The following is a 27663-nucleotide window of genomic DNA, read 5'->3' as shown; positions in this document are numbered from 1 at the left end:
GAGATGAGCCTTCAAAGTAAAGGAGTCTTGCCAGAGGTGGGGGGTAAATACCCCTCCTCTTGCTGCTGGACTGGAGGTGAAATCTCAGCGGGGCACTGGCTTTCAAACCCCTCTGTGTCCTTGCAGAGGGAGCTCCAGGGTCCCTTTCAAACCCCTCTGTGTCCTTGCAGAGGGAGCTCCAGGGTCCCTTTCAAACCCCTCTGTGTCCTTGCAGAGGGAGCTCCAGGGTCCCTTTCAAAACCCTCTGTGTCCTTGCAGAAGGAGCTCTAGGGTCCTCCTTGGGGACCACACCTGGCCCCTGGGGATGCCATCCTGGGCTGCTGTCCCTCCACTGGGCCCTATGTGAGAAACTGAGGTGGAACAGACTGTGTTAAGGAGATCTCTTACTCATCCCATTTCATTAAGGTCATTTTTGTACACTGAAAAATTATCATTATATAATTTGGATGCATTAACTTTTGGCTATAGCTTCAATGTCTCTGAAATGGAATGGCTACTGTACTATATACAAAGGGTATAGATTAAAGAGCCAACTTGGCAGGTGCAGCACATACACAGGATGAATTTTTATTCTGAAGCTTAAGCAACACAGCAAATTCTCACTTGGCCAAAGGTGATCCTGTCAGATGACATCATGTCAGGTAGCACTAAACAGCAATAGAATGTGCTGTGACAATGTTTAGCCACACTTGCATAGCAGCAAAAAGTCATCACACAAATGGCAGGGGGTGAAGTTGTCTGAGTGTGAGCAGGTGTAATTAGCACTTCACAGCCCTTTTGTTCCTTCAGACTAATCTGCCTAGAATTAGCAACTTGTACTGGCACGCTGCAGCTGATGGGCCCCCTGCATCTGCCATGACTGTCAACCCCAGATCATTCTCAGCTTTGGGACAGCTTCTTTCTTCTCTAGCTGACAAGTTAGGCTGAATTTTCTAATAGTTTCTGCTTTTCACATTTTTAAATCTTTTGTGATACACATCACATCCCATTTCCCCTAACATTCTTTTTAACCTATTTTGAAAGAGAGCAATAAAAGCCTCTCGTAGCAAATGTAGTTGAACATTCAAGATCTTGAACGGAGGGAGAGGAACAAAAAAAAATAAATCTCAATTTATAGTCTAAATCAAGTTTTCCATCTAGACTCAATTCTTTTCCTATTTCAGCCTTTATGTGAGAAGAAATAAGACTCATTTTGAAACATTTAAAGAGAGAGGCATGGGCCTCTGGATATTTTTTTCCTGAATTCAACTCTGATAAGCCTATTACATATTACCAAGCTGAGAGCCAAAACACAATTCCAATACACCTTTTAGGGCTACAACTCTGTCCTTTGATCTAAATCTCTAGGTTAAAGTGCCTTTAGAGATAATATTTAAGCTTTTGTTAACATCCTGCTATCCAGTTCCCCAGGGACAAAAAAAAAAAAGAAAAAGAAAACCAAAACATAAAACACAGACCAAAGAAGAATTGATTGGTAAATTTGTTTTAGTAAGCATCAATCTATTTTTCAAGAGGAAAAAAAAAATGTATGTAAGTTCTACTACAAGAGATCTGTCAGGGAAGAAATACTTTTTCTCTATCACAGGAGGAGTTGGCAATGAGATTAAATTTAGAAATACAGAGTAGTGTTTTAAAGCTAATATTGTATAGGCAAAACAAGATTTGAAAATGTACAGAAAGGAGATACTAGAGTTACCAAAAATAAACATGACAACAAAAATCACCAGGAACGCCTGGCAAACGCACTCATCAGATTTCTGTTGATAATGCTAGCACTCAAAATAGAAATATTGCTTCAATTTTTTCATGCCAGAATGTTTTGGTATTATTTTTCTCTTCTGTTTAAATTGAACTCGCTGCTAAAGAAGATACTGAAGAGTTGGCTCTTTTTTCTGTGCTGTGAGCACAGCTCTGATGAGAGTGGATTTGTCAGGAGCTGTTGGGGATGTCAGAGCAAACCCTCCTGCTGCCACAGCAGGATGTGGGGCCAAGCTGAACCTGCCGGCCTTGAGAAAGGGAAAGCAGAATTAAATCTGCCCACTTCCATTGGGAAACCAGGCAAAGCAGCTCTGCTCAGGCTTTACAGATTACAGGGTTCATCCCACTTGAAGAACTTCCCTTTTCTGAGGTTACATTTCTCTGGGAGAAGATACCTGGTAGTTGCTAAACCTTGAGTTGCACACAGGAAAACAACTGAAATCCATCTCATAAAAGAGAAGGGAAATCACCTACTACTTTCAAGTAGCTATAAACCAGTGTGTGTTAGCAACTCACTAAGCCATTAAATAAACTTGTTCCCGAGCTTGAATTCTCCAAGGTCCCATTTAAAAGAAATTAGGAGCTTTTTATATGCAGAAAACTCTAAAGTGCATACTAAAATAATGTCTCAAAAATTATATAAATTCAGAAGTGGTTGGTTGACTAAAACAGCTTTGCCAACAGTGTGTTTATAAATGTCTTGGTTGTTATTAGGAAGTACTAGAGCTATTACAAAAGTATACAAATGCATTAATAAATCATAGCAATTACACAGTGTTTTACATCTTTATAAGGCTATGCAGAAGCGTAGTACACAAATACATTTCACTATTAGACTTTTATTGTTTAGTTGGATGTTTTCCTCCCACCTTTGTGGCAAGCCTCACAACTATAGTCCCTCAGACTCATTCTCCTTTTTCCAGCTCACATTAAGGCACTTAGCTAAATAGGAAAGACATTTTCAGGCCAGGGCAGAAGTTTCTTTACAAAATAGGGAAATTCATAATCTTCAAAATCAGAAATCAACTCCAGGTTGAAAAATTATTAAATTTCCATTTGAGAAACAAAAAAAATCTCCCAAATCTCTTCTACTAATGCTTAGACTAAGCTCCTTCAAAATTATATTCAAGTAAATCTTTGCACTCCTGACATGCAAAGAGCAGCTTTTTTACTATAACTCTTCTGAATTATTCAATTTAACACACAGGATTGAAAAATATGAGAAGGTGCCTATTGAGAAGAAAGAAAAATTACACTGTTTAGCCTTTATTTACAATAACATTCTTTCAGACAGATGAATAGTAGGAGTTAGTCACTCAAATATTTTCTCTGTGAATAGAATTTTCAGAGAATCTTCGGCCCATACTAGCACATTCTGGAAAAGATGAGCCTTGTCTTGTCCATGTTCTTAACCACGTAAACAAAACTTGCTTTGAAATTATTTTAAATGGAAAAATCATCAGTTTCTCAGAAACTAATAGGAATCAAAAAACCCTTGACTCCAACTAGATGAGACATTTTGATTAGGCTCCATATGGGATTGCTCAATGGCAGCAAAGAAGAAGAAACAGCATAAACCTGGAGGAAAGCTCACTGAGGTTCTCAACCAGCTCGAGACAGAACAGGGTCAGATCAGAGACCTCTGACAAAATGAATCAGGTTAAGAAAGGAGGAAACTTCCTAAGGGATCAGCATGAGTCCACCTAACCAAATAAGGGGTTATCTTCACCACTCTTTTGCTCTTTCCAATGCAAATTCTTGGCAAACAAAACAATACAAATCCAAATAGAATCATTTAAGAACAGCTGTGACGTGTTGTTTTTTTTTTTTTTTTTTATCTAGACTACAAGATGAAATAGAAAGGCTCTTTAATATAAAGAATAACCAATATGAGATGAAATGCTGACAACAGAGATTTTCATACTCAATGGAAAAAAACATACATATTCTATAAGTCTCACTGCAATTTAAGCAGTTTGACTGTACCCTCTGGGTGTGTAACTGTGATTATGGAAGTAGCCCCTAATTTCACAACTAACTGCCGTGGAATCTAAGGATAAGCCTTAGATTTGGATTTGGTTGGTTTTTTTTAGATCAGAACTTCTTTGTTTACAGCCCACACAAGCCCATCAACATATGAAATGTAAATTAAACCTCCACAAACTAAAACACTGGGATAGCCTTAATTACATATCACCACCACCCCTTTTTTTCTCAGAAAACTCTGAGATATACTGAAAGAAAGACCAAAATAGCTACAAGCTTGAACTTGATACAAATTTCATCAGAACTGAGAATTCATTCTATTCCATGAAATAAGATTCCTGATGAGTATAATAGCATCATTTCAAACAACATGAGAAAATAGTATTCCATCTCCCGTTTTATTGCAGATTGCCCACATGTAAAACCAGATTATGCTCTCACAGAGACCTATCTAGATCAATCTTTGTTAAATTTGTGAAGAGTAGACTGGAGGATTGGAGACTTCTCAGTTATACAGAACTCCCTCAAAACCTCTCCTAAGGTTCTAGACACAGACTACAGATGCTCTCACTTTTTTTTTTTTTTTTTTTTTTTTTGTTTTTTTTTTTTTTTGCTATATGTGTTTGATCAGTTTGGCTTTGATGACCCAAATGTTATAAAGCTTCCTGTCACATGCTGGTAACAGCAGAAGTGGTTTTGGATAGAGAAAAATATATTTTACACAGCCACAGCAGCACCCAAGGTTTTTAAAATGGCTGTAGATGTTTTCCCCCTAAGGCAGTAGGCGCTTATGGGCAATATCCCTCACCTTCCCCATCCCTGACCCAACAGCAGACATTTGCAGTACTCCGCTGATCTGAGTCCCAACACAAAGAAAACAAACCAATCCCCTTCAGTCATTAAATACTAATATAATCAATCCCATCATCCTTTTATCTCATGGAAAAATGCACTGAATAAGCCTTATGCCATTACTACAAAGTGCTAAGTTCGTAATTGTCATATAACAAATTCCCTTTCCTGCTTCTAGCTCTGGGGTATCTACTTATTGCAATTTAAGTGAACCTACTCTGCCTGTCTGCTACTACATGTCTTAGTTTAGGGCAAATTTGGGGAAAACTCCTTGAAAGGAGCCTCCAGGAAATTTTCACGGCCCCTCCCCACCCACCTGGTTCAGGGAAAAATTTTCTCTGAGAGGGAAGTGGAAAAGAACCTGTTTATTCAACAACAAAGCACTCTCCAACACTAAAATAATTAACACGAGATGACAACAAGACTCTTTCACCCCTCTGAAGAGCTGAACAAATCCAGAAGGTCTTTCCTGGGAGTGATCGCCCGGGTTTGGATGCTGGGGATGGCTGCTGCAGATCTCTAAATGCAGGCTCCTGGTGTTTTTTGGTGTTTCTCAGATCTAGTCCAGAGCAGGTTGAATGATGTTTAGAAAGAGGAAAGGGAAAAAAACAACAGTCCAGGGAAAGAATTGGACTGCTTAACTTAACTAGGAAGCAAAGCAAGAAAGCAAGAAAGCAGGCAAAGCAAGCAAGCTAAGCAAGCAAGCAAGCAAAGCAAGCAAGCCAAGCAAGCAAGCAAAAGCAAAGCCAGCCAGCCAGCCCTAGCTTTTTTTAGCTTTCTAGCAGACATGGGGGGAGGTGAACTAGATGATAACACAGCAAAACAAACTTTCACTTTCAGAGTCAGTTCTGAAAGCACAGAACATAACATCAAACGTAAACAGAACATACGATTGGAGATACAAATACTATAACAGTCATCCTAGGACATTCCACCCCTTATCTCCATATTTTCAACATCATGTAAAAACTCCATCAAGTTAAAACTTGTATTTTTCACTTACTTATACCTTCTTTCTCATGTCTGTGTGTTTTCATGCACAGACATTGACAGTAACATCCAGCAAACAGTGATATTTGCACAATAGTTTTACTCCACAATCAGATCTCCCTGAGGTACACATCGTGTTGTTCCATTTCTCTGCATTATCCACTATGTACAACCTGGTTTTTGAGCAAAGACAATCCCACGAATGGGTTTGTCTGTACTTGAGGCAGGATTGATTTACACTGATTTTTTTAATAAACTTCTGACATGTGCCACTGGGACTTTATCTCTGTCTACTATATTCAGGGGCTCAGACTGGGCAGGACCTGCTCGATTGGTGGAACTTCGGCTGTTAACTAACCAGGTGGCCTTTGCTAAATGTTGCTTCTAATTTTTGAAAGATTCCTTACTCAATGCTTTTAAGGTGGTTTTTAACAGTCCATTGTACTTCTTTACTTTGCTTGCAGCTGGTGCATGGTAGGGGATGTGGTACACTCACTTAATGCTATGTTCCCTAGCCCAGATGTTGATAAGGCTGTTTTTGAAATGAGTCTTATTGTCTGACTTAATTTTTTCAGGGGTACTATGCTTCTAAAGGACCTGCTTTTCAAGGCCCAGGATGGTGTTACGGGCTGTAGCATGAGACACAGGGTAGGTTTCTAACCATCCAGTGGTGGTTTCTATCATTGTGAGCACGTAGCGCTTGCCTTGGCGTGTCTGGGGCAGTGTGATGTAGTCAATCTGCCAGGCCTCCCCATACTTGTACTTGGACTACCGCCCACTATATCACAGGGGCTTCACCCGCTTGGCCTGTTTGATGGTAGCGCATGTCTCACAGTTATGGATTACTTGAGAAATACTGTCTATGGTTAAATCTACTCTTCGGTTTCGTGCCCACTTATAAGTGGCATCTCTACTCTGATGGCTTGAGGCATCATGGGCTCATCGTGCTAGGAACAACTCTCCCTTGTGTTCTTAATCGAGGTCTATCTTTGACACTCTTATCTTTGCAGCTTGATCTACCTGCTGATTGTTTTGCTGCTCTTTATTAGCTCTGCTTCTGGGTACATGGGTATCTACATGGCGAACTTTCACAGGTAGCTTCTTTATTCGGGTAGCGATATCTTTCTACTCTTCAGCAGTCCAAATTGGTTTTCTTCTACGCTGCCAGTTAGCTTCTTTTTATTTCTCTAGCCACCCCCACAGAGCATTGGCTACTATTCATGAATCAGTGTAGAGGTAGAGCTTTGGCCATTTCTTTCTTTTTGCAATGTCCAGGGCTAGTTGAACGGCTTTGAGTTCAGCAAACTGGCTTGATTCACCTTTTCCTTCAGTGGCCTCTGCAACCCGTCGTGTGGGACTTTATACAGCTGCTTTTTACTTCTGATTCATTCCTACGATGCGGCAGGAACTGTCAGTGAAGAGAGCATAGCGTGTTTCCTCTGCTGGCAGTTGGTTATATGGTGGAGCTTTTTCAGCTCGTGTCACTGGTTTTTTTTCTTTATCTGTGACACTAAAACTTTTACTTTCGGGTTAATTTGTAATTACTTCCAAAATTTTAGGGCGATTTAGTTTATTAATATGGGTACGCTGCGTGATGAGAGCAATCCACTTGCTCCATGTAGCACTGGTGGCATGGTGGGTGGAGGGAACTTTTCTTCTGAACATCCACTCCAGCACCGGTAGTCGGGGTGCCAGGAGGAGTTGTGCTTCTGTGCTAATCACCTCTGAGGCGGCCTGGACTCCCTCGTAGGCGGCTAAGATTTTTTTTTCTGTTGGGGTGTAGTTGGCTTCAGACTCTCTGTAGCTCTGACTCTAAAATTCTAGTGGTCGGCCCCGAGTCTCATCAGGCACTTTCTGCCAAAGGCTCCAGGACAGACCATGGTTCCCGGCTGCAGAGTAGAGCACGTTTTTCACATTTGGTCTTGTTCTGACTGGGCCAAGAGCTACTGCATGAGCAATTTTTTGCTTTATTTGGGTGAAAGTTTGCTGCTGCTCAGGGCTCTAACAGAAATCATTCTTCTTACGGGTGACCAGGTAGAGGGGACTCACGATCTGACTGTACTCAGGAATGTGCATTTTCTAAAACTCGATGGCGCTTAAGAAAGCTTGTGTCTCTTTTTTGTTGGTTGGTGGAGACATGGCTGTGATTTTGTTGATGACATCTGTAGGAATCTGACGCCGTCCATCTTGCCACTTCACTCCCAAGAACTGGATCTCTCGAGCAGGTCCTTTCACTTTACTTTTCTTGATGGCGAAATCAGCTTCTAGGAGGATTTGGATGATTTTTTCTTCTTTCTCAAACACTTTTGCTGCTGTGTTCCCCCACACAATGATATTATCAATATATTGTAGATGTTCTGGAGCCTCACCTTTTTTTAGTGCAGTCTGGATCAGCCCATGGCAGATGGTAGGACTGTGCTTTTACTCCTGGGGCAGTCGGTTCCAGGTATACTGCACTTTCCTCTATGTAAAGGCAAATTGAGGCCTGCATTTTGCTGCCAGAGGAATGGAGAAAAATGCATTGGCAATATCAATAGTGGCGTACTACTTTGTTGCCTTGGACTCCAGCTTGTATTGGAGTTTTAGCATATCTGGCACAGCAGCGCTCAGTGGTGGAGTCACTTCATTCAATGCACGGTAGTCTACAGTCAATCTCTATTCTTTTTTAGATTTACGCACAGGCCAAATGGGGCTGTTGAAGGGTGAGTGGGTTTTGCTGACTACTCTTTGGCTCTCCAGCTCTCGGATTATTTTATGGATGGGAACCACAGCATCTCGAGTTGTTCTGTACTGTTGACGATGCACTGTTGAAGTGGCAACTGGTACCTTTTGTTCTTCTCCCTTTAAAAGTCTTACTGTAGTTGGATTTTCAGACAGTTCAGGCAAGGTGTTCAGTTGTTGGATGCCCTCTGTCGCTACAGCTGCTATCCCAAATGCCCACCTGAGTCTCTTTGGGTCTTTAAAATATCTCCTTCGAAGGTAATCTATGCTTAAAATACATGGGGCCTCTGGGCCAGTCACAATAGGGTGTTTCTTCTACTTATTTCTTGTCAGACTTACATCAGCTTTCACTACGGTAAAGTCCTGAGATCCACCTGTCACACCGGCAATAGAGACTGATTCTGCTTTTACGTGTTTTGATGGAATTAATGTGCATTGTGCACCCGTATCAACTAAAGCTTTATATCTTTGTGGTTCTGATGTGCCAGGCTAGCGAATCTACACAGTCCAGAAAACACGGTTTTCCTTCGCCTTTACCTGGCTAGAGGCAGGGCTCCTCTAAGCCTGGTTATCCTTCTTGCCTTGGGCGTATGTCTTAGAGGTTCTTTTAAGGGGATCAGACATGTCATCATCATCATCATGCCTGGCAGTTTGGCTACGGGCAACTGGAGCTGCTCTCTTTTTGGTGGCACTTCTTCTCTGAGTCTTATCTTTCTTCAATTTACGCACCCGTTGTGCCAGAGCACCAGTAGGTTTTCTGTCTTATTTCTTCATGTTTTCTCCGCAATTGCGCAGGAAGAACTATAGCTCAGTTCGTGGGGTGTACCTCCTCTCACTATCTGAGGAACGTCTACGTTGGATATTAGAACTTCTGATTTGTACTGCTGAGATTTGGAGAAGGTCTTTCTTTATCTTTTCCTTGAGTCTCTTATGATTCTCTTCTATCTTATCTTCTAATTTTTGCAGACGTGTTTTCACTGCTGCAATTCTGGCATGGGTTGGGCTATGTACAGTATCTGCATATGTTCGGAGTTTTCTTGCCATTTCGAGCACGGTCTCATCTTTCTCATCTTGCTTCATTATTGCTAAGGCAGAAGCGTAGTCATGTGGCCCAAGCCGTACAAGTTTTCGCCACATTACAGATGTATATGGTACCAAGTCTGGATTCTTAGTTGTTATTTCATCTGAGAAGATAATCTCTGCCACTGCCATTTCTCTCAGACGTTGGATCTTTTGTTCTATAGTCTTCTATTGGGTTTGTTGCATATAAAGATCATCTGCACACAGGTATCTTTGTGTTACACTTTCCAGAACCCGTGCCCAGAGGCTGTGAGGGTTAGCCCCCCTCATCATTCCTTGATCAATAACAGGATCATGTGACAGGGATTCCAAATGTCTTGCTTCAGTACTATCTAGAATTGTAGCCTCGCCTGCAGCATTCCAAAGACGGACCAACTAACTAATTACAGACTCATCAGGTCGTCGGGTATAATCTTTCTTCAGGCCACGAAGGTCCTTTAGGGAAAAGGACTCAGTATTGGCCTCTGATTTTGTACCAGTTGCTTTGACTTCTGATTTTATGTTAGTAGGCATTGAGGGTCCCTCTCTTGCATTATCATCATCATCGTCATCATCTACTGGTCGATTGGTCTTTTCTGTGCGCTTCCCACTTCTTGTGCTAGTAGCAACAGCTATAGGTTGAGGCTTGGCTGCTGAGTCTGGTTTAGCTGCTGGCTTTGAGCCGGGGGTGTTGGCTGCAGCCTGAGTGACTGGGATAGCTGCTGATTTATCTCCCTGCCCCCCTTCCTCTGTTTGCTGCCCTACAGTATCTAACAGGGTGTGATAAGCATATGCCAGGGCTCAGCTCACTGCAATGATTTTTTTCTCCTTAGAGTTATCATGGCACTTCTCTTTCAGGTATTTCGCTACTTCAGCCGGATTCTGAATTTTTTCACTTGGAAAGTCCCAGGCTATAGGGTCAGAAAATTCCTTTAAGATTTGGCCCATATCCTCCCATTTCCTACACCACTCAAGATTTCTCACACTTGGGTCTACTCCTGGGTCAGAGGTCTTATCAGCCCCTCTAGAAATTTCAGCCCTCATTCTAGAGAGACTGCAGACTGTATAGAGAAAGCTTACCAGATTAAACACCAGGAAGATGGTCTCTTTAATAGTCAGGGGAAACTGAATATTTTCTAATAGGGAGGTAACAAATTCAGAGGAGAAGAAGGAAAGCAAAGGCTGAAAAGCCTCATCCTCTACTTCCCTTCTAACAAATTGGCTGTACAACCATAACCATGAACCATACATTCCAGGAACAGACTTCAGCACCTTTAGAAACCTTCTGGAAGCTATTACACCCAAGCACAGCACGATGGATATTCTGGTCAGTGCCTTTCTACTGCAAAACTTACGTATTAGGGACAATATCGGAGCTATTCCTGGATAAAAAAATAAACTTAGGGACCACAGGGGGATTAAGATCTGAAAAATCCTCAGGGACCAGAGACACATGCAGGCTTTCACCCCAAGAGACAATATTAATTTAAACAACATAACCAGTAACTGCTCCATACTCAGACAAAATAATTGGAACAAAAATATGATTACAACAGGGTTTTTTTCCACTTTTTCGAGCCCCACGTTGGGCGCCAAAATATTTGTCTTAGTTTAGGGCAAATTTGGGGAAAACTCCCTGAAAGGAGCCTCCAGGAAACTCCCACGGCCCCTCCCCACCCACCTGGTTCAGGGAAAAATTTCCTCTGAGAGGGAAGTGGAAAAGAACCTGTTTATTCAACAACAAAGCACTCCCCAACACTAAAATAATTAACACGAGATGACAACAAGACTCTTTCACCCCTCTGAAGAGCTGAACAAATCCAGAAGGTCTTTCCTGGGAGTGATCGCCCGGGTTTGGATGCTGGGGATGGCTGCTGCAGATCTCCAAATGCAGGCTCCTGGTGTTCTTTGGTGTTTCCCAGATCTAGTCCAGAGCAGGTTGAATGATGTTTAGAAAGAGGAAAGGGAAAAAAACAACAGTCCAGGGAAAGAATTGGACTGCTTAACCTAACTAGGAAGCAAAGCAAGAAAGCAAGAAAGCAGGCAAAGCAAGCAAGCCAAGCAAGCAAGCAAGCAAAGCAAGCAAGCCAAGCAAGCAAGCAAAAGCAAAGCCAGCCAGCCAGCCCTAGCCTTTTTTAGCTTTCCAGCAGACATGGGGGGAGGTGAACCAGATGATAACACAGCAAAACAAACCTTCACTTTCAGAGTCAGTTCTGAAAGCACAGAACATAACATCAAACGTAAACAGAACACACGATTGGAGATACAAATACCATAACAGTCATCCTAGGACACTACATCAATCTTCCAGATAAATTGTACTTTTGCTTAATTTGAAGGACTCGACTGATACCAGGTGCTAGGGTAAGGAAAGCTTATTCATTCAAAATTGTCTGAGAAATAGTGAAAGACACTAGAAAATAAATACAATCAAAAGAGTGGAGGATGGGGTTTGGAGGAAGACTGAAAATAAAGGATGATAGGAAACCACATAAGGACTAGAGGGCTGAAAAAGAGACCCAGAACTCCTTACATCAGTTTTTAGCCTGTGAGAAAGCAACTCAGTGCTTCTCAAAATTACTTGCTCCCCAAGAATTCTCAGATCCTGCCCAGGGACCTGTGCAGTGCTTTTCTGACACTTTTCCATGCACTCTTCCAAGTGCCACCTGCCCAAGGCTTCATATTTTCACATTTCCAAGCCTCCAGTTAGGTGCACACATGTGAAGAAACTTGAAGGGAGAAGAAATCACTATCAAATCATGAAAATACAAAGCCTACATCTCTAAGGTGACAGGTCATGCTTACATGGCAGATGCTTTCAGCTCATACTAGAATCCACTTGCTTTAGTTTTAGCCATACCAGACCATAGCTACTGATATTTAGAGTGCTTAGGCATATAATGTGGCTGACAAGCTGAATATTAATCTAGACAATTAAATGATGTCCGAGTTGATATATCTCAGGCTGTGTTTCTCTGATTTTAGAATGAATGCCCTAAGCTGAATAAACAATTTATATCTGCACTATTCCAAATCAGAGACATCAAAACTCATTAATCCTTGTTAAGCAAAAAGAACCCTCCCTGTCAAGTCCTTGCTTATGTTGAAAAGCAAGTTCAGCAAAAGCATTTTTGGGCATCCATGCACCTGTGCAATAGATTATAGTAGGAATTCTACTGCCTCTTACAAAAGGCAGTGACTTACAGGACAACTGAGGTCAAAGGAAAAGCATACAGAGAAAAAACATTAAAAGGTCCTTTGGAAGATATTGGATTTTTTTTTTTTCCTGCTTAGAGTTTTAATAAATGCTTATCATGTTCATATTATCTTGATAATTGGTAACCTATATACTATTCTTGATTCATGCAGTAGTGTTTTTTTAAACTCAAGCACATGTGACATACATGTTTTATCTGATAAATTTTATGCTGAATAATTGGATTGATGTTGGCCCCAATCCAGAGCTTTTCCTTGATCTTCCTGAATCCTGCTTTTATATTTAATTTAGCATAAAGTCTAGCACTGCATCTCAGCTGTCAGCAGCAAGTAAGAGCTGCACAACAGAAAAAGCCAACCCCTTCACCCACCTGGTGTGACAGCTCCTGGTGCCAAGTTAGAGCAGCTTTTGCAGCACTGCCTGAAATGCAGGGAGAGCTTAGGTGGAACAAACTGCTCAGCTCTGAGCTGGAATGGGAGAGCATTGACAGCCCATCCAAAACAAGGAGCAGGTTTAGTGTCTCTGTGGGGACATTAAACACGGCTCTGTGAGTGCTGTGTCAGCACTCCCACACAAAGCACCCACACAACTTCCCACAGCCAAATCACTTCACTGGGAGTTAAAGAAGGAAGAGACACTCAGAAGATCAGTAATATTTATTAATGTGAGCAATGGTTTTCAGAAGCCAGTACTTAGTGGTTTTTTTAGCCTGAATTTCTGATGAATTTTGTGCTATTCCATCACCTCCTCTGACGTCATTTTTGACCATAGCAAAGTGCAAAATATTAAAAATTACAAATTATGTGGGAAAGCGAGTAACGGTGGCTCATGTTTGGATGTGAATCTAATTGAACATGAAGACGCCAGAATTACACAGCTCTTTCATCAATATCATTCTGCTGAGAAAGAAGTGATTTTCTGACAAAGGATTCCATGAAGCCAACAGAAACAGTAGTGCTCATTCAGCCCCTAAGAACATTTAAGAGAGAAAAAACCTGAAGTATCAAAAAAACTTTGCTTTGAAATTACAAGCTTATCTACTGCTATTTCAACTAATTTGTTTTCCATAGCAAAACCATATATGATGAAAGCTGTCTCAAAAAGCACGTCCATGGAGACAGTGAGCACACTCAGCTGCAGCGAGGCAGCCCTGGGAGCAGCAGAGATTTGTCAGGGAGAGCTCAAAGCCACTTGGTCACAGAGAGCACTGCACAAAGAGAGCAGCAGTGCTCTTGTCACCTCTGGGAGCAGCCCAAAGTGTGTCTGGGCTCACTCCCAGAAGCTCAGCCAGCAGGTAAACCCTGAGGTTTGTTCGTGTCTGTACAATGCAGATACTCAATCCTAAATTGAGAATAATTGGATTAAAGCTAAATTGAATTTGCAATGTATCTATAATCCTTCTATTGCCAGGAGGAATAACCAAGGCACTCATGCTGACTACTGCTCCACTAATTGCTATGACATTGTCCAATAACTGAAGGTAAAACATTAGTAATGATGATAAGAAGCATACAAACCACTTGAGATTTAACTTGTAGTAAAGAGTGGCAGTCTGAATCTCATACTATCACGTAATTTCTTTTTGCTTATATTTTTCTTTTCATAGAATATGCTCATTAATGTTCACAAGGTTTACAGTCAAGGTTTATAAACTTATTTTCTCACTTTCAACTTCTGATTTTTATTGCTTCATTTCATTAAAAACAGTGACCCTTTTTTCTATCACAAAAGATAAGAACTGGGAATTACAAGAAAATATAAAGAGAATAAAAAGCATTATTTCTACCTGTCATGAACAATGTCTAGTAAAAGCCTAAATTTCATTGTAAAATTTTTAAAGCACTTTTAATATGTTTAAGTGGCTAATGGATGCAGAGGTGAAAAACCAATGCTGTGCTTCTCAAGCAAAATGAGGCACTTACATGGAAAGAATTTTTGCAATAGAAAGACAATTACTTTTTTATGTCCTCCTTGGAGCAATAAGGTTACTCTAACAATCTTAAACACAGAAACCACTTGTTTTATCCTTTATTCCCCATTGAACTTAATTTGATACATTCTTCCTTAAAGTAGCTAAAGAGGAAGGAATTTCACATATAAGCTTTCAAGCAAATTACTTGTTCAGTGAAAAGAAATTTTCACGTCAGTAGTAAACATCTTGGTTCATAAAAGCTTTCCAGATCTCTACTTTTCAGTAAAAAGCAGTTGGAAATATAGGAAACTTCAGAAAATGTAGATTTTCCATAGTACTTTGCAGTGAAGTATGCATTATTATCTATTATGCATTTGTGCTGCATACATCTTTGATATACAACCAGATCACACATATATATATATATATATTCCTTCTCTTCCTGCTTTTATATTTTTGACAGAAGATGAATGACCTCTTTCTTTCTAGTTTCATCTTTTATTTTTAATATTAAAAAAATATATTAAAAACTGTGGTTGCATCTATTGTTGGCTGTTTTCCACCCTGTGAGATAGAAAATCATTGGCACTCACATCAGGAGTGTCACAGGATGAACTTAAAGCCTCATAGTGAAAAAAACACAAGGAATTAATTTTTCCAGCCATCCAGTTGAAAAGATTTTTCAATGCAATCAATTAGAAATAGAGAGTTTGGAATATGTATAATTTATAGTCGATTTCTAGCAAGAAATAGGAAACATATAATAAGATATTGAGAAAAAACTGTGGTTTTAGCTCTCTGATATATAATTCTCTTGAATTAGACCCCCTAAGGCTGCTCTATCCAGAATGTTTTTTTCAGTTTTGAATGACAAAGAAAAGAAAGTTATTCCATTGCTATAACTGAGGACAAAACCTTGTCCTCTAAACATTTGTGCTTATAAATATGCTAATCTTGCTATCATTTTGCCTTAAAAGGCAGCAGTCTTTCCTTCACAGCTCCTGACACACTTTGATGTGCTGCCCATTTAACTGGTTTAGATGGTATTTTAAACCAGAATTTAAGAGCATCAGACAACACTGTCACTGTCTTCAAAAAGAAGCTGTTGCTGCTGTAACCAAAGTTTAATAACCATGTGGGAGGGAGACGAGTTCAAAGCAGAGATGGGAAACCTGGGACCTCAGTAACATCTGGTGCCTTTTCCACAGGTTATGAGAGTTCAATTGCACAGGGCTTAGGAGAAACTATTCTATTTGCTTCAACATCCAAAGATAATGTGAGCCACAGAGGATGACAGGAAGGTCAGGGATCCTGATAAATCAGGTATTTAGCACAGTCTATCTCTTTTTACAGTACCCATCAAAAACTTGCTGGAGCTCTCAGGCAGAACAAGACCAGACATTTTTTCAAGTGCAAGGACCACTTGCACTAAGTACCCCTGAAAAGCAAATTTATTCCAGCATGAATATTTACAACTTCTGGCTGTTGAAAGCAACCAGTTTTAAGAAGAGGTAAATAAATCTTTAGTAAATTATATGGCTGGGAAGTTCTATATTTCTTCAGTGAGAACCAAATCTGATCCAGGGACTAATGCAGAGAATGAGATTCTTTTCCATTGATTTCAGGGAATTTTGGATTAGGCTCTTGATTTAAGTCATTATTTTTTATTTTAAAATAACATCCAGTATTTAGAATTTTCCATGGTGCTTAGGAAGTGTGATTCAAATGTATTACAGGAAAATCAGTCCTCTCCCTTCAGAGGTAATGGCTAAAAAACTCCAAACACCTTTTTTCAAGTTACACTTCTGTTACCAAAAGCAATGAAAAAACCAAAATTTGTTAACTTATATTACTCAAACCCAGCTTTGCATCCTTGTCTTTGTTTCTAAAGAGAGAAAATAATAACATTTGGTGCTTTCTATTTCTCCTATTGTGCCTTGTCTCGTCTCCTACTAAAGCAAGCCAGAGTTGGTAAGAAAAGCAGATAATACAGAGAAAATAGATATGTTCTTCATATTTCTCTCACTCTCAGGCTGGAGGGTTTATTATTTTCATACAGCCTCCTCCCCCATTTGTGGGCCTCTCATAGAGGGACAAACATTCAGCCTCAGGCTCTCAAACAGGCCTCAAGAGGAGGAGTGATTCCTGATTCTCAGATTTGTTCCTTTCTCCCAGTGGACAAAAGCCTCTGTATTTTTCTGATCATTCTTTATAGCAGTACTTGCATAACATTGCATTTTTGTCTCACTGACTGTCATCTAGCACCAAGAAGCACCCTTCTTTTTCCTGGCCACTTCTAAAGCCAAATGGATTAAGCTCAGCCTCTCCAAGTTAGCCCTTCAAACATTATTGGTTGATTCTTCTGTTTCTAAGCTTTCATCTACAGGGAAATTTCACCTTTGGGAATTTAGTTCAGCTGACTGAGCCAAGCATTCTTCATCATTAATTTACATTTCTGTTTCCGATTAAAAAACCACCACAGAAGTCAGGTCTTCATAGGATGAATGAAGCCTCAGAGCACTGAATGCCACGTTTTTATCACATCCTGACATTAACAGTCCTTTGAGGTGCATTTTACTGGAGAACTAAAATCTGGTTAATTTTCTAGTTCTGATTACAACTCTAGACTGGGATCTTCACTTATGAAAGACTTGTCTAGAGGAAACCCGTTCAGAATTGAGAATCTTGCTTAAAAAAGAGCTTTAAAGATTTTCTAAAAACCTTAAAACTACATTTTAATAAACAATGTTACAATATATGAGCTACAGTATGAAGAGCTTGAGAAATGGATCCTTCCCAATTCTTCATTTTTTTGCATTTTCAGTCACCTGGGACTCCAGAACTGTTTGAAAATAAATTTCACATTTTATTCCCCAAACTGCTATTTGGAATTAGAAAAAATAATTTGCAACATACAATAAATCTAGATCTATATTTTTCCTATTTCATAGATATTTAATAGCAAAAGATCATGGAGAAGAAAACTTTTCATTGCTTCCCTACATGAGGGAGGTTTAGGTTGGTTATTGGAGAAGTTCTTCACCCAGAGGGTGGTTGGGCACAGGACAAGCTGCCCAGGGAAATGGTCAGAGCGCCAAGCCCAACAGAATTCCAGAAAAATTTGGCAGTGCTCAGGGGCAGGGTGTCATCCCTGGGGTGCCCTGTGCAGGGCCAGGAGTTGGACTCGATGACTCTTGTAGGTCCTTTCCCTCCCAGACCAACACAGTAAAAAAATGTTAAATAAAATGAAATAAAACAAAACCATCACATTAAATTCTTCAGGATGCTATCACGGTTTCAAATACCCAGAAGTTATAAAAAAACAACAGCATTTTTTTCTCATTATAATACCACAAATGCCACATAAAAGTTTATATTAGTCCCCTGGTGCAGGCATGGGAATGGAAGCACTTTATTATAGATGCAGTTCTTAGTGCTCACAAAGCCCACATTCCATGCCAGGCCTGGGAACTGGATGGAAGGGCAGTCAAGGATTTATTCTCACACATTCAATAGTTTGCACACAACATGATTAATAAGGTACAAGGAGGACTGATGTAGATCCAAATGGGTATCTACTTTAGGTTTTGCTTTTTCCTATTTTCAAACTAAAAAGTAATATAGGTTTAAAGTAATTTTAACTGTTGAAGACTTTGTTTATCTAAAACTTAACTGAATTAAAATTTAGGTTTCTTTCCCTTTTTATTACAGCTTCAGTACACAAACAGCATTGCCATTTGGAATTCCTGCAGTAATCCGTGAAGACTGTAACAGAAAGGGCAAAATAGGAGCTAAGAGAAATTGGCTTTAACCCTAATTTAATCAATGGCTCATTCAATGAAACACCACCAAGACACATCCAGCTCAGCTGGAAAAAAGGGTTCACCAAACAGAGCTAGCCTGGGGAATTTCTCACTACAGAAAAAGGGTTACAGAAATATATGGTAAACTAGAGCAATTTTTTTAATGAAAAGACTGCAAGGCAGTTTTCAGACTAAGCCAGGATTTATTCATATGTTTCAAGTATGCTACTGTATAAGAATGGCTGCAGATTCTTTGTCCTTACTGTGTTCCTTGTTGTTATCCTTAAATTTGATCTTGCATTGATCAATGTAAGGCATGACAGTGACCAAAGGCTTCAGGATGTTTCAAGGACAGACTTTATGGAAATACAGGGAGATAACTTGTAATAAATTTTATTCAGATCACTGTATATGCTTTACATTTTTTACAGTCACCAATTTCCATTCACACACCCCTGGCTGTAGGGAGAAGCAAAACCAGTGACCAAACTCCTTGTTTTCTAAATATGAATGGCACTTTCGAAATCACAGTTGTGACTAGTTTCTCTACTTTTCTTTTTGTTTATTGTGCAGAAATACATTTGATTCCTGACACTCAAGAATGCAGTAAATGGTAAGAAATGTTCCTCCATTTTGTGTTACATCACATGAGGCAACTCCTACAAGGATGAATCAGTGTTCACTGCAGCTCAAGCACTCTGCACAGCACTTCCATCAAAACTGTCCAAAGCACAGCAGCTCTATCTTTGTGTTAACCAGAAGCAAACATGTCCAGGATAGGTATGTATTGGACTTCCCCCAGGCCATGATTTTTAATCATTTTAAAATGTATTCATTGTCTTTTCCAAGCATTCTCAGCCAGCTGATATTACACTGGCATTTTGCCTTCTCATGATGCCATGTGCCAATTTCTGGAGACCATCATGCAAATTACAAGAATTTAAATATTTAAATACACCCTAAAAGTTGTAAGTGCCTTCTGTATGGCACTGTCATACAACTGCCAGCTTGGCTGCCAGCTTGTTCTTCTTGATTCAGGAAATTAAAAAAAAAAAGTAAAACATGGAAGCTAAAGAATCAGAATGATAACAAGTAAATTGAGATTATTACAATGACTGAAAGTGAAAGGTAATACATCTTTTTGTCCATCACAGGCAGAGAAGGATTTAACCTTGAAAAATAAGTGAACACTTACACAGAAAACAAAGGTTTCTATACCTACAAGGGCTGAAACCATACCATAGGCAAATAAAACACAAAAGTAATTTTAACAAAATGTCACAAGTCTGTGACACTATTCTGATAGTCCAAACTATTCCAAAAACTTTTAAGACAGTACAATTTCATTCCTTGCCCCCTTCCAATACTAAAAACCTAAGTGGTTGGGTTTTTTCATTAATAATTAAATATCTATGTAACTAAATATTAAAATTAAGATCCATTCACAGTTCTTATCCTGACCCTCAAATACATTTAGCTACACAGGAGGAAAAAAAAAATCCAGCTTGTCTAGTATGGCCATGAATATCATAATGGAAATTGTATATAAAAGAAGAAAAAAAAGAGCCACGAAATAAAGAAAATCCAAATCTCAGCACAGCTGATCCTGCAATGGGCAGTAACAGAGGAATCTGCCCTGTGATTCACTCCTGCAGAACACATATTACCCATTTTTAAAACAGTAACACTGTGAATATATCAAATCATTCACTCATGGCCTCTTTGAAGATTCTGTGACCATTTCTGAGGGGAAAAAAGCAAACCCCTCTGAGTGGCCTGGCCCCGGTCACTGCTCCCAGGCATCCCACACAAGGGATGCTTCAGGTGAAATGGATTGGATGCATTTGGTAAATAATACCGTAAAGCACACCAGGCAGCAGTGTCAGAGAGGTAAGGGGTTCTTTTAAAAAATAGATTTGCATAGTAAGCCCAAGACCTTTATAAAATGGGATTTTAAGCTCCTACGGAAAATGTACCTGCTGTTCTAAAACAAAAACAACATAAATGGAGGAATTCCTATGGGCTGTTTACTGATCCCAGATTTGCTCTAACAGTTCATCTCCCTGAAAGCCTCTCAGAGCAGCAGTGAGGGCAATGCAGCTCTCTCTACATATTGACTCTGGGATAATGATACAAATTCAGCTGATAAATGGTAACAGTTAACTTGCTATTGTCTGCATCCACAAGAGACTTATATCCCTGAATATCTGCAGTAAATCACCATTTTAACCAGGGCACTGCTTCACATTCATCTTGGTGGTTACTTTTGAGTTTTCATTTTTTTTTTTTTTAATAAGCCCCTCATTTTGCAGCTAAACAGATAAATCATTGTTCACTGATATCAGGAAGCAGGTCACTGTAATTGACCTGACATGAAAACAGAAGGGAAATACCCTGACTTCATTTGAAATTACATTGTTGATCTTGAGATACTATTCACTCCTTGTCCTTGTGAAGTTCCTGTCATGTGTTCTTGAGAGCAGCTGGCATTATTTCATAGTTTAGTTACTTAATTAGGTGCTTTTAAGCATCAGTTGGTGAAGATATAGGTAGAACTACACAATTCTGCCAACTCTTCAAACACTATATTCTAAATAAGTAAGAAAAATGAGAAGTGTGTGACCTCACCCTTTTCAAAGCATGTGAGCAAACAGAGACTAATAATAAACATTTGTGTGGTATGGTAATAGGGATAGGATGTTAAGCATTAAAAACTCAGTTATTTTGATACTCTTATATCAGCAGTTATCTAATCAAAGAACTCAGAATACTCACCCTGCTGAATTCTTTAAGGGTTACTTCTTGTCTGGCTAACATGGATCAGCAAAATCGACAAAGCAAGGTTTGTATCAGACTCAAATATTTCTAAATTCTAAGTCTCAGCCATTGAGGTGTTAAGGTCAGCACCAGTGACTGTGTTTTGATTCCATAAGTGTCATAGTATAGACTGCATGGCAACAGTTCAATCCTAAATTGCCACTGAAGCAATGACAGTATAAAATTCATTTATGAGTCAAGAAGAGTAGAGATGCCAAGTGCCCATTTAGCACATTTATTATCCAAAAAAACGGTGGTGTCTATTCTATGATTGAATAAATTTCCTTAAGTGGCCTGACTATTTGAGGGAATTGAATTTTAATTACTATCTGATAGAAGATTATGAAACTTATTTAGGCACAGAACTTAAGTATATGGTTTAATATTTCCCTTTCACTGAGGAAATAAGTAAAAAGAGAACTGAAGGAATACTTTCCAAACTGTTTACTAATTTCAGGAATCTCAATTTGAGTTACCAGGATAGTGTATCCTGAAGGAACTTGAACCTTTGTACCAAAATCCAGCAAATATTACATGAGACATATAAATAGCTGTTGTCTAGGTTAGAGTGACCAAGCCTAAAGGTAAAAAAGAGCTGTTAGGCACCAACTGATAGTATGACTTTCTAAGATGAAAGATGCCAGCCGAATTCAGGGTAACTAAATGCAGCTGGTAACTATTGCTTAGTGAGGTAAAATAACTCTGTAGTTACTAGGATAGGAACCCAGTGTGTTGCAATTCATTAGTCACATTGCAAAATAATTGATTCCACACAATTCCATTTCTAACAATGGAACAGTTTGAGGATGAGGATATTCACCTTTTGGAACAAATAGAAGGCAGACTGTGCTCCAGCATGCTAAAGAGGTTAGAGAGTGAATAATAACTACAGAGGACTGAAAGAGCCTGAAAATATTTTCTCTGAACTGTTTTAGGTGTAAACAGAAAACCAGGGTTGGGGTTTTAAAATGATCAGCAAGGGCAGCACTCTGTCCTTAGTCCAAGAGACTCAGAGCTGAAATCCTTCATTTTTTGGTATTTTCCTAAATAGTAACTTAGAGGACTGAGCACCAGTCCTCATCACTGAGGGGTTTCCACTCCTCATCACAGGTGTGAAATCGAGAAAGAAAATCACTCCATCTGCATCCCCTAGCAAAGACATAGCCAGAGGATAACAATCCTGAATAAAGTGAAATCCTTCAGAAAGAGAATTCACATAACCAACCAGACACATGTCATGTTACGCTGAAATTTTACCAGCGAGGACAATTCTATGAAGTAGCACCAAAATCTTTATTGACTCTCCAACTATGAGTCCCTGGAGCCATTCATTTCTGTTCACAATGCTTATTTCAAAAAATACCTCCTTTTGGAGCAAAGTCAATCTGTAAATAAAAACATTATGCAGATTGTTAAAGGTGCATTGCTTCATGAGTTCCTGCTGAGTTTTCTAAACTGCAGTGAACAGAATTATCTTAGGAATTATGGATTAATATGTGTATTTAGCTTCTGACACCTTCATTAAACTTGATAACAGCAGCACAAGCTAGCTTTTAATTTCAACAACTTGTTACAGTAATTCTCCTGATTTATTTTGCTAACTGTGTCTTCAGATGTTGACTCAGACAATTTTATTTTTTCGTTACCAAACACAACAAGGAAATGAAAATAATTCAAAAATAGGATACCAAGCTGTTAAGATAATTCCATCAGAGGAAACATTCCTGATGAATTCTTTTCTACCTCACTTCTGCAATCGAAACATAACCAACACTGTAGCTTAGTTTCAAAGGACCAAACCCGATTTCTAAAATTTCAGAGGCTAAGGGGTTCTTTGCCTCCATGTTTTGCTTTTTGCATTACATAGAGAACAGAAAGCCCTGACCCTGAAGTGCTCAGCTGCACCGACTTACAGATACACTACTGAATGCAGTATATATTGCAAAATTTAATCATCTATCAGAAAAAACAGCTCTATTTCTCATACCAAAATACTTCACCACAAAATCATGTTTCAGATTTAAAAATGTCATTATCTTTGGGCAATGGCATCTTCCATAGCTGAACTGTGTCTCTCCTACAAAAGCGAGCTGCTTCAGAGTCAGCATTACACAGAGGCAGAAGTGGATAAAACACTTCTCCTGGTGAAATAGTCAGTGGAACAGTCATGCCTCTAGCCTGGCTGCAGGAACGGTGGCACACTCGGTGTCAGCAGGCTGAGAGCAAATTCCTGTCCTGCACCAGAACGGCAGCAATCTTTGGGAACAAGCTCACCATGAAGCTAAATGCCAGATTTAACCACCCATCTGAAAACTGTTCAGTTAAGAAATTGTTATATTTTAGCTCCTTGCTGCCTTTCATAAGAACTGGAAGGACTCAGGAAAGATAAAAATGTGGAGACATAAATAAGAGACTGGTTGTGTTTGTTACAGCTGAGAATTTATCATGGTACACAAGAATAATTTCGTTTGCAAAGAATATTGACAGAGACTTCTACAGAATTAATATTGCAAATCATTTCCTTGTTCCATCAGCACTTCTCTGCATTTGCCACTCTTCCACATTTAATGTAGTAGTGTCAGTCTGTAGGAAAAGCTGCAGCTAATTTGTCTAGTGACCCTAATGAATGAAACAAATTATTCTATTTACTTGAGCAGCGTTCTGATTCAACAGCAATTTTCTCAGCACAGCAATTTCACTGCAATTCCAGTGCAGAGAAATATTTTCAGCCAATGTTTAGTCATTCTCACAAGTGTTATTAAACACTGTTAGTCATACACCAGCCATCCATATCTTAAAGCACTCCAATCTTGTATTAAGAATTGAGTATGTTATAGGGAAAGTCAGGGGAAAAATAGCAGAAAATATTACTGAAAATTCCAAGTCAGTCTATAAACTGAATAAGATTCCATAGGATTAGCTTGGATATTATTTCAAATAAAATGTTAAGACTATTGCCCATTCTTTATATCTGACATTTGAGTATTTTCTGCAGTGATGTGCAGATAACACTCGTTTATCCAAAAGCGTATCATTACACAAAACAAGACAAAGAATTAATGAATAAAAGCCTTAATACTTCACTCAGTTTATCATCATGGAAGTAGAAACAGTATTGCTAGGTCAGAAATGATCTATAGGGCAACACATTTGTAAAATAGATTTAATTGTATAGCCATGTTAAAGGATTAATTCAAGGTTAACTGCTTGAAAGTCCTCATTAGAAGGAGTTTGTGGTAAATAGATATCATAAAATCACTGTTAGAAATCTTTTGTTGTTGTTTTTATGGTGAACTAGATTTCTGATACTGTTGGGTACCTATCTCTTAATTCAGTATTTGACTGTTCTCTCTGCAATCTGATGAAGGATTAAAAATTTAGGAATTATTAATGATTCAGATGTAAAATTTATACTTAACAAACCCCATCTCTTTCACAAGCTGGTTATTTGTATAAAACCTTTACATACATATCTTTGCTCCAATTTTAATATACAGGCTTTTTTTTCTCCCCAAAGTCTTATTTAAACTAATAAGCATATGCTGAAATAAACATAACTTAAATGGTGTTTTAAAATCTTGTGCTTAGAATGAAATAAAATTGTCCCCAAATTAAATTAAAACAAAATCTCATATGCAAGTATAGTCATGTGTACGCAGCGTGCATAGAAATAGAAAAAAGCCTTTCTCCAAGATATCACTGCTGCTAAGATACAACTCAGTAGCTGAAGCATGCAGTGCTTTTGTGAAACCACATTCTCTCCCACACTTCAACCCTGGCTTTCCACATCCCTTCAGGCTACACAAAAACACCACCCTAATTCAGAGAGAAGACACTCTAAAAAACACTGTTATGATTCCTACTGTTAGTTTGTCACTTTAATCATCTGGCACCAAATTCTAGTGCCAAGCTAGTCTTTGAGCATGTATGAATAGCTGAAAATTACTTGTGGGATGGGGAAATATGAGCAGTAATTTAGGGAGAAATTGCAATTTCATCTACTTCTAAATGACAGGTATTTGCAAGGTTGCCCTTGAGGGTGTATTCATGTCCTTTTAGAGATACTGACTAGCATCACAGACCACTGCCAACGTCAGTTACTGGAAAAAGACTATCATTTAAAGCTTTACATACTACTGCTGAAATTGTAGCTTCTGCCTCATCATTGTTTGACAACTCTGACAGATGTTTCACAGAGGGCTTTGAAATCAAGCTTTCAATGTCATGTCATATATACAGATGGATCCCTGGGAGGTGGCAAACACACAGCAGTCCCCTAATACAAAAACATATCTGAACTCAGGAACCTCAAAGCATTAGTAGTTATTTAATACAACCCTGATGTAAATTATTAAGCAGTCACAATGGCAAAACAATACTCTTCTACTAAAATAGCTGTAACTTTTACTCTGAAAGGGTTTGCACGTGCAGAAATCATTTGTATACACCAATATGCTCTTCAGGTTCATACCTGGAGTAACCATAAAATATCATCTGCAAGGTGTTGTTAGAGCTACTGCTAAGATCCAGCTCCAGAGCCACTCGTGTGTCATGACCACTTCAGGGCAGATGGTCACAAGGGGCTCAATATACAGATCCTGCAAATCCTTTGAACTTTAGATGCAAAAGACATGTAACAAAAATCTCCAGAGAGATAACACCCTTTACATAGTTTTATCCCACTAAATTGTGGGGCTAGAGACAGATAATAGCATTTTGGGCATTAGGCAGTGAAGACTGCCTTTAGGAATCTCTGTTTAGGGCAGACATTTGGAGCAGAATATATTTATCCTTTCCTGCCACTTACAAATAAAAACACTTGCATTTCAGAATTCTGAAATATTCTCTTGTTCTTCTAAGAATATGTTAAAACCCCTCTAACAAAAGATAATTGAAAATCTATCAACTCACTAACCAATTTCTTCTAACTACTTGGAATCAATGTTATTGTCATTTTTCTTTAAAAGTTTAAGAGTGTGACTAAGTCTGGGGAATAATACAGCAATACTACTGTATTATATATATATTACTGGTATATCACACCATTTAATGAGATTTATTATCAAATTTTCCTCCCAGAATGCTAAGTCATATGTTGGTATAAGCACCTTGCTCATATCTTATTTATACATCTATTTGACAATATGTATTTAAGTTCACTTTCTTCACCCAGATACCAGCTTTGAAAGATCCTTTGCCAGGAACCTCAGTTATTGCCATTCTCAACAAAGGCAGTTAATATAAACAGAATTAAATATTTATTTGTATTTGATTTCATTTATTCTATATTTCTGGGATTTGGTAGGTTGTAATACATATTTAAATATGTCAGATTAAGTGAAAATATGAGAGGTTGACTGCATCACAGCCACTGGAAAACACTTAATTGTTTTTTGTCTTTCTTATTAAAGTATGCTTTATGTAGCACACATCACTAACCTTTTTATTTGCTTTAGAAAAACTTCAAACACAAACTTTTAGAAAATAACTTATAAATGGAAAGGTGAGCTTGATTACCTTATATACATGAGACTGAAGCATTGCAAATCTTGTGCAACTCTACAGCACAGAAGATGATCTTGTTCTTCACCTAGAAAGCACAGGACAAAGCAACAAAATAAAAAAGATTTTGTAGTTCTGCTTTACAGTTCTAAGTTACTACATTTAAATAGTTACAAAGTTCTGTCACTGCACTGTTGACTGCTGTGGCTTTATCACAAACAGCTGTGACGAACATTAGGGCTCCAAGTGAAGGAAATGTTGGGCAGCTTCTTTTAAAATTAAGAGATTAAAATGGAAATTAAGGACTCTTATCCAAAACAACTGCCAGCATAACAACGGGTTATTAACTGTTCCTAGGAAAGAATAAATATCAGATGTTTTCAATCAAGTGCCTGTTTACTATTTCAGAAAAATTTGTGTGGTACTTGTGGCAAATACACAGAATTCTCCTCTTAGTCTGACATCCATTTCTCTACCAGAATGTTCAGGACAGGAACAGGTGTGAACTTCCTGCTATGCTGTATATTAAAAAGTCAGCAAACCTGGTAAAGAGAACCCAATGCATTGAAAAGCATATTTTTTGGTCCATGTGCATTAATTTCCTTCACCCGCTGACTTGCAATTAAAGAAAATAACTTTGGGGTTTTTTCCCCTAAGGGGAGATCCATTTTTTTACAGTTCCCCATATAGTTAGAGGGAGAAAATATTTTTTCAACCAAAGAACCTATTTCAGTTCATGAGTTTGCAGAGCTGACTTGCAATATATTTTAAAGTTGCTCATGTGACATTTTCCATTTTGGACATTTAGATCTAGTGAATTCTGTAAACACACCGTTCATATTTTTTCTTTCCAGTCATATCCATCATAGACTGTGCATCTGTAGTTTTTAATTATTTCAAGAATTATGGAAAATTCTATTCTTTGCTTTTCTAATTTATTTCTATTTGCTAAAACAATTTAATTGGGAAATTTTTCATTTGGTATTCAGTTTGCCTCCGATGGAGTCTCTCATTCTACCTATTGTTGTTTCCTCATCAACGTGTTC

General features: G+C 38.7%; 1 protein-coding gene across 4 annotated transcripts in view; it reads right to left on the bottom strand.

Moving 5' to 3' along the window:
- The window catches only part of TFPI (tissue factor pathway inhibitor), a 127138-nt gene extending 100480 nt beyond the window's left edge, over window positions 1-26658 (bottom strand). For all 4 annotated transcript variants that reach the window (XM_041717366.2, XM_041717365.2, XM_072931607.1 and 1 more), the window contains exon 1: window positions 26633-26658. In XM_041717366.2, coding sequence (XP_041573300.2) covers window positions 26633-26643 — 11 coding nt within the window. In that variant the 5' untranslated portion in view covers window positions 26644-26658. The remainder of the gene's footprint in view (window positions 1-26632) is intronic.
- Between the last annotated feature and the right edge of the window lie 1005 nt (window positions 26659-27663).

The sequence above is a fragment of the Taeniopygia guttata genome, chromosome 7 (genome assembly GCF_048771995.1).
Source record: "Taeniopygia guttata chromosome 7, bTaeGut7.mat, whole genome shotgun sequence".
Taxonomy (NCBI): domain Eukaryota; kingdom Metazoa; phylum Chordata; class Aves; order Passeriformes; family Estrildidae; genus Taeniopygia; species Taeniopygia guttata.
Note: the sequence above shows the minus strand (reverse complement) of the source record. Positions and strands in the feature narration are given on the sequence as shown.